The sequence below is a fragment of the Nematolebias whitei genome, chromosome 1, assembly GCF_014905685.2.
Source record: "Nematolebias whitei isolate Nwh7 chromosome 1, NemWhi1, whole genome shotgun sequence".
Lineage (NCBI taxonomy): Eukaryota > Metazoa > Chordata > Actinopteri > Cyprinodontiformes > Rivulidae > Nematolebias > Nematolebias whitei.
Window position 1 is genome coordinate 7,453,984 of NC_056498.1, and position 8,433 is coordinate 7,462,416.

Here is an 8,433-nt window from a genome sequence, read left to right on the forward strand (position 1 = left end):
ACATTTGATTTGATATTTAACAACTCTTTCAGAGTTTATGCTTACCACGCAGCTCTTTAAATTAAGCTGTCGCAAATTATCTTCATGATTGAAGTGCTGTTAAGTAATATTAAGTTAGTGCTCCTTTGTACCACAGTGAAAGTCGTGGAGAGAATTTTTGACCTTGGGTGAAAAAGACACAGAAGCTGCTGGATCCACAAGATGGACATCATGGCCGAGGTGTTTGACATGCAATGACTGAAAACCTCCAGCAAGCTTACAGAACACCACAGCTTTATAACTTTAATCCCAGATTCCTTGTTTCATTGAATTGTGAGTGCTCCTCGGATGATTAGCGAAACGTCTTCAGTTTTAAAAAAAGTCCTGAGGTTTTGTTTTTATCTGTTTTGGGGGGGATTTGCCGTGTCAAGGATAACTGAGAATCTTCACCAGCATTGTTACAGGTAAAAAACAATTACTTCACTTATCCTACACTATTGACGTAAAAAAACACTGTAAGCACTTCACTTTTGATGATCAGATGGAAGCTCAAGACTTGAAAATGTTTCTTTTATTAGAAATAAAGACCTGTACAAAAAAAAAACAATTATACACTAATTATATATGCAACATGCATATTTATGCATGTTGCATTTGTGGGCTTACCTTGCAGGATCTACATTTCTATAGATCAACTATGATCTACTCTAAATATTTTTAAACATGTCTGTTTGCCATGGAACGGGCAATGGATTCCAGCACCCCAAGGAGTGCCTGACTGAAAGCAGCACTCTGTTCAGCCTCCTGCCTTCGCTGTGCTGCTTCCTCTCTGCGAACATCTGCTTCCTCTCTCCTCAAGGCCATCTCCTCCCTCCTAATGGCTTTCTCCTGCTTCCTCGCTGCTGCAGCTTCTTCTTGCCTTGCTTTTTTGGCATCCTCACAAATAAAATGGAAGTGTTCCTCTCTCTGCTTCCAGTTCATCACCTCTTGTTCTGTATGTACAGAAACAAAGCTCTCTGCTGCACTTGTTGATCTGCGCTTTCTATTGCCTAGGAATAACACACAAGAAAATGGCTGTTAGATGATGAAGTACAGGTAGAGTTTTTAAATAAATTATTTACATTAAAGTTCCTGCTAATTTCAAAAGGTGTTTGTTTACAAGATCAGAAATGATTCTGTTCATAAAGCAGTCTAGTACTTTAATGATAGTAAGCAGGTGGGCATAAATAAACTATATGTAGTCATTTACAACGGTTTGTGCTAATTTAGAAAAAGAACAGAGCATCGTTAATCTGAACAAAAATCACTACACCCTGTATAATTTCAATAATAAACTTCATAAATGAAAGTTTAAGTAATAAATGAATAACTAAATTTAACATTTATCCATTACAACTGAATAAACAAGTAGTTTGAATACATGCAAGGTGTTTTACAACAAAAACAAAACAACATTCATATCAACATGATCAATGTGATGTTAAACACAATTGTTGCTTCTTACCTAGTAACGGGTGCTGTTTGGTGCCGCTCTGCTGCGTGTTGCCCGGTGGCGTGGATGTGCCCGGTGGCATGGATGTACTTGGAGCTGGTGTGGTCGGGAAGGGTCAGAAGCGGGAGGATTGGACAGTCAAAAGCTGAATCTGGCGAACCTTCATGTTCAGTGGGACTTTCTGCATCAAAATAAGAGTGGAAAAACAGCAACAGAGTACAGTTAGCAATGATGCTAACTAATGACGACGTAACCGCGTCAGCCTCGTTTGTTCAGAGTACTTTCAGAAAATGCAAAGAAACGGTTGCATGAGGGAAAGGAAATATGCTTAAAGTAAATAAAATACACTCACCATCAGCTATTAGTTTTTTAAGCTTTCCTCTTTGCTTTGGTGTGCGATGGAAGCCCTGCACCGCCATCTGCGCAGACACCTCTTGAAAAATCTTTTTATTTCGTTTCGTTCCATCTAGCTCGCGCTGCACTTGTTCATCGGCCAGCAAACAGAGAAATGCCTGAGCTTCAGCATTCGACCACGGTTGTGCCATGATTATTTGTTTTACCTTGTAAAATATTCCAAAATAAGCTCCTCCGATTTCTTGTTGTCTGTTATGCGGGTGAAAAAGAAAATGGTGGATTGTGATTTCCGGTGGAAGACTGAATCTCCGCCCTCCACCAATGAATACGCCCCCTGACCAATCAGTGACCTACAGTGCGCTGATGTCACAACTAGACCCTAAAAGAACCAGACCTGGGACCTCAGTGATTTAGGTCCCAAAAATGGGGTGGGTTCCACCACTAGAGGCATTGTTGATAAATCCTGCAATCGGCCACAACTAGTTACATAGGAGTACCAAAAAGACCCGTGGATAAGGGGCTTAATTATCTTTCTGATCGGAGGCAATGTGTTCAGCATAATGGTACTTCCTCCAGTTATTTAACAGTCAACAAAGGTGTACCACAAGGCTCAGTCTTAGGACACACCCTCTTTACAATAAACATAGGTAATGTAGGCCAAAGCATCCCTGATGCATCTCTACATTTCTATGCTGATGACACAGTTGTTTATTGTTGAGCTAAAACAGTTGCTAAGGCTTTCCAGCGTTCCTGCCTGTCTGCCTGCACCAATGGGTCTCCAGCCTAGAAATCATCACAGAATGACCAGACCAAACCAAGATCCAGCAGGCAGCCCAACTCTCACTGCTCCTTCCCTGGAAAACAAGCTGTGTGGTAATTTCAGAGACTCTGAGCCTTCAGCTACACCCCTGGCGCTTCCTCGGTTCCCAGTCCTGACTCCTGAGGTCCTCACAGCTACAGCCCCTGTGGTCGCTCCCATGTCTACTGCAGTCCCCATAGTTTTTCCATCTCCTGCAGCCTCTGCATTATCAACACAGTGTGAGGACCCAACCTGTCCTGAGCCCACAGACCCAGACTTGCCTACTCCAAATACTGTCCCAGAAGATCCAACACCCGAGGTGGATCCCATGCTGCACGCAGCCCCCGTGATGGATCCCACGCTTCACGCAGCCCCCGAGGTGGATCCCACACCGCTGCTGGCCTGCCTGCTGAGTTCCTCACTGCTGACCCTCCTGCTGAGTTCCTCGCTCCTGGCTCATCTGACTTGTTCCTGCCTGATGTTCGGCTTGTTGGACGACCTCCCGACCGCCTGCCTGACTGGCCCCGGCCTGGTGAATGGTCTCCCGGCCGCCCATCTGACCTGTTTCTGCTTTTTGGACAACCTCACTGTTCCCCACCTGAACTCTGACCTCCTTGTGTGTCCATGTGTTGTGCCTTGTCCCTGGTGTACCTGTCCAGTTCTTTGTTCCCCTCATGTCTCTTTTTTTTCTCCTAGCGCCCTCCTCCCTGTTGGCTCCCCCCCTCCTCCCACCCACGTTTTGGGGGTGTAGGGGTCTTGGAGATGTCAAGGAAGTCCTTGGGGGGGGGGGGGGTTACTGTAAGAGTTGTGCTTTCCCTGGTCTCTGTCTCCCTCTAGTGTTCTATATTTGTCTGCTTCCCCTCTGATGTCTGCACCTGTGATGTTTCACAGGTGTTCTGTGTTAGTCTCGTTAGTGTGTGTGTATTTAAGTCTGTTTGCCTGCGTCCCTCATTGTCTGGTCATTGTGTCACTGTCCTGCTCCTCGTGTCCTGCATCCTGTCCCATGGTTTATGTAAGTCTGCTGCATCATCAGCCATATTTATTTTGTAAATAATAAATTATTTATTTATTTATATTCACTGAGTCCTGCCTGTCTGCCTGCACCAATGGGTCTCCAGCCTAGAAATCATCACAAACTGAAAGTTAAACTGGGTTTATTTTTCAGAAATCGATCCTGATTAACTCTGAATGCTAGGAAACACCTTGTATCTGTGACTTTCTTTCCCTCCATTGACTACGGGGACATTATTTACATGAACGCCTCTACAAGCACCTTGCAGATGTTGGACACTGCTTATCATGGTGCACTAAGATTCATAACTGGCTGTAACTACCGTACCCACCACTGCACCCTGTATTCACTGGTTAACTGGACATCATTAACTTCATGCAGACTCTCCCACTGGTACATTTTCATCTTTAAATCACTTCTTGGTCTGTTGCCTTCATACATCTCCTCCTACATGTCTCTGCGTGAGTGCAGCTACAGCGTGAGCTCTCAGGACATTATTACCTGCAGTGTCCCCTCAGTGCGGACTGAACTAGGCAAAAGGGCATTCTCCTACTCCGCTCCTTTTTCCTGGAATATCTTGCAAAAAGATCTGAAGCTCTCGACCTTGACCTCTCTAAGTGGATTTAAACATCTGTCAAGTTCCTGGCAAGAACCAATGCAGACATGTTCCTGTTTTTAGTTTTCTACACCGCATTACAATCTAGCTGTTTTTTCACAAATTTTCCTTTTGATTGTCCTTTTGGTTGCCATTTTATTTTAACTTCTTACAAAAAAAAAAAAAAATTGGTACGCACCTTTTATGATTGTCTATTCTTGTCATTGTTGTCCACTGTTGTCATCACTCTTTGTAAAAAAAATAAAAAAATTCAGGTCTCTCTTGTAAATGAGTCCCCGAAGCTCAATGGGATTAACTTGTATAAATAAAGGTTGAATGAATGAAAAAAATTCTGTGTTAAGAAAGGCGGAAATAGAAGTTATGAGACGCCACTAATGTCAAACCAGCTAACACAATCTGCCTGTCGTTATTATATCTACTTGCTTAATAAGTCTTCTGATATCTTGGTCCAGTCAGGTGTAGTTCTTTAGTAACGCCTTTTTTCCTCGTGCAATCAGGTGTGCTCTTGATATACACCTTCCTTTGGGAACGCTTATTTCATCTTTAGGAACGCCCATTTCTTCTTTGGGAAGCCTATTTCATCTGTAAACATACCTACTTGATCCACCTTATTCCTAGGCCCCATGCTGCCTTGTGTGAATTATGGGCACAACTTACCAGAACCAGCGTTTGTGCGAACAGTACAAGCTAATGTAGTTTCTCCAAGCATTGTGGATTTAGTTTAAACATGTAGGAACAACACCTGTCAGATCTCAAACAGGAGTTCCATCATACCTCTCAGGAAGGAGATGGGTTGTAGGAAGATGGAGAAAGCTTGAACCATCCTAACTGTTAAGTAAGGGGGTGGCAGAATTTTGCTGTTGGGTGTTTTGCTGCAGGACAGACTGGTGCCCGCTACAAACATAGTAAATAAATCCAACTCATTAAGTTGTTGTATGAATACTATGATCATGAAAATTGTAATTTGGACATGACGCAATTAAAAGAAATTTATCCAATTGTTAAAACTATCTTGATTATTATGATTTTTTTTATTCTACTTTGGCCAAACTTAAATACTTAATGCAAACGTGTGCGAATCCCGAAGTAAAAAAAAAAAGTATATACATATTCCCGCTGCTCCCTTCTTCAAGGGTTGCCACATCAAATTAACTTGCATGAAGACTTACGTCGGATGCCCTTCCTGACGCAACCACAAACCACAGAGTTACCACAGCCCTCTGTGTGGAGCAGAGAGCTGCTGTCTAGGGGGCCCGAGGGAGCAGATGGTGGGGGTTAAGTGCCTTGCTCAAGGGCCCAGAGTGGGGCAAATGAGAGTGGAGACAATGCTTCACCTTTCACACCCCCTGATTTTGATTATGTCGGTACGGGGAGTTGAACCGGGTACCATCGCAGTCCCGCCTTCTCTCACCTCTGTTCCACCACTCCTCATATATATGTAGTGAACTTAACCTGATGTCAAGACTAAGCCTAAGGTCAAAACCCTTGACCTTAAGAACCTTGTGGGACAGGAACTGTCATTTCATTGATTTGAATCCAGAAATACAGGTTCACCCATCCTGAGACTCTCTTTCTTGAAAATCAAGTGGAAGAACACTCTCTTTTTATTATCATTACTATTTTACAAATGTTGATAATCAATGTGTCTTAGTTCAAACCATTTTAGATGTTGCAGTGAACTAATCGATTTTATTAACTGTAGAACAGTAATAATGATTTTTAATGCTTATGCAGAGTTAGAATTCATGTTAAGGTCTGTTACAGATTTTTATGCATTTTCTGATTTCTGTCTTTGAATGAGCAAGTGTGCGTTTTCCAAGGTCAGGAGTTGAAGCAGACATGTGTTGGAACAACTGTCTTGTTTACATCCTCTCAGACGTAGAGTTGGCACCTGTTTCTAAAACTCGCCAAAACAAACTCTCTCTGTCTCTGAGAACAGTTTAATCTGTTCCATAACAATTCTTGCTCTTTTCTGACTTCTAGTAACCTCTGACATCACAAAACACACCCCTGTCTGGTTGATATTACCCAATAAGGGACGCTCAAATATACCGGAAATAGAGCTCTTTAAAATGCCGGTACTTCCTAGTTCTCTCAGTTCGGTTCTGCGCTGAGAAGTCGTTTGGGAGAACAGAAGTCCAGCATGATAAGGCTCCTCCGAGTTGGATTATAATATCCTCCACCTCTGAGTGGAACTTCTGAAGTACCCCACTCATGTGAAGTCCACTTGCTGATGTGAGCTGGTGTCGGACGGAATCTCGTCACTACTTCGGACGAGTCACAGCCATCCTATGGAGACGCTGGACAGGTAGCGTTAACTGGACCTCCATATCTGCTGATTAATCTTCAGAAAGGTAATGAGTCAAGTTTCCTACCAAGCGTACCGAGGGAAGCTGGGTTCTGATGGAGAGTGTCGGTTCTGGTGAACACTTCCCCTCACATACCATCTTTTACTCCCTTTAAACTTCATCTTTCCATCTTTAAATTCTTCTCTCAAGTAGAAATCCTTCCAGATATTTTAGAAATGTCTGTGTAAAGTGCTCATCCACCGCCGTGTGGATAATTGATCATAATTGTACAGTTTTCATAAATGTCTGTGGTGAAGCAACGGAAAATCATGGCCGTATGGTTTTCCTGATTGATTGATTATGTTGTTATTTTCATATTTTGCCAAATTAATGTAAATGTTTGATGTTAAACTTTGATTCTGTAAATAAATGACCGCATTCATTTTGATGGGTCAAAGATAAATGACGTCTCACGTTTGCATTTCATTAAATTCAATGCACGTTTTATTCAGTCCAGAAAAATAAGGAATCCGTTTTAATTGATGAATATATCTCTGCATCTGTTCATCTACATATTGGTGGCCCGTCACGTGCTCATATATGGACTGTGTATTCGTGTAATAATTGATATTTCATGTTGGCATGAAGAAAGTAGCAGACTGTAGCTGCAACGCTTGAAGTCAAAACACTGCATGTTTACACAGCGTGCTGGAGCTGCGCGCTTGGAGCAAAGACGCTGCATGTTTACGCTGGGATGTTTTGAAGCTGAAATTGTGAGTCATATGTCTTTTAAAGCTGAAATTGTACGCCTGTTATGTGTAATTAAAGCTGGCTTTGAGCTGTGGTAACACTTTATTCTGTTTAAACTGTGTTCCAGACGCTGTTCTGGTCCGGTTCGGTTCTGGTATCGGCTCGGTTCTGAAAAAGTTCGAACGAGTTGTTTAAATAGCTAGAAAGACGTTTTTGAGACCGGGGCGCCGACTCCGTGCAGCTGGGAGCTTATCGTTACATCTTTTAACAGAAAAAAGTGCATTTTGACAGTTTAAAAGACAGAAAAGTTGACGGACTTGTTCAGATAAATCTAACATGCTAGTTGGGTAAACGCTTCGTGATTGGTTGGATTGGCTGCTGTGAAGCGCTCTGATTTGCTGAGAAGTAAATGACGTGCCTACGTGATTTCCTCTCACCCCCGTGCTGCTTTGTGGTTGGCGGATTCAGTCACGTGACCGGAAATGAAAACTCGTTTTTCATAGGGAATAAAATCTGCTTTTTAAAGTTCGAAAAGCGCTTAAAGCTGTGTTCTGAAACGCTGTTTAAGTTCTTCTAAGTCTAATTGCTAAAATTTTGCCACGTTTGAGTAAAAATTCCATTCAGAAATGTTGGTTTTAACCAAGTCTAGCCGATGCTAGTCTTAAAGCTAACAGCTAACGACCGGATGCCACAGGAAGTCATAGCGACCCCTACTGGATAACACTAACAGTGTCTGAGTTAAAATAAATTAAGGTTGTGCTGCCATCTTCTGGAGAGACTTGAGATCACAGGTTTTCACTTCGCTTTTTAGGTATTTTGAGTGAAATTAAACGTTTTTTTATTTCTGTGAGACGAACTTTGAGTTAACAAACTTCCTCGAGCTGATTTATACTGTTATGTTATCTTACCATTAAAAGTCAGTAAAGTATTTATGCCCAGAGAGGCGTTTACTAGGAATTTTTTCATTCACTGATAAATCCTCAAGCAGGTGCAAAATGAAAAAAATGAGAACTTTTTGGTAGACACAGGCACAGATAATCATAAGAGCTGAGAGTTTACTCGTTTGCTGGAAATATACTACACGTTTAATTGCTGAATCACTAAATAAGAATAAATATATCAGGAAAAAGAGACTTTTCTGAT

General features: G+C 42.1%; 1 protein-coding gene across 1 annotated transcript in view; it reads left to right on the forward strand.

Annotated features, from left to right (window-relative positions):
• Nucleotides 1–2,625: 2,625 nt before the first annotated feature.
• The window catches only part of mllt3 (MLLT3 super elongation complex subunit), a 152,106-nt gene continuing 146,298 nt past the window's right edge, over nt 2,626–8,433 (forward strand). Inside the window, exon 1 of the mRNA XM_037681625.1 lies at nt 2,626–3,156. Within this exon, the coding sequence (XP_037537553.1) occupies nt 2,626–3,156 (531 nt within the window). The remainder of the gene's footprint in view (nt 3,157–8,433) is intronic.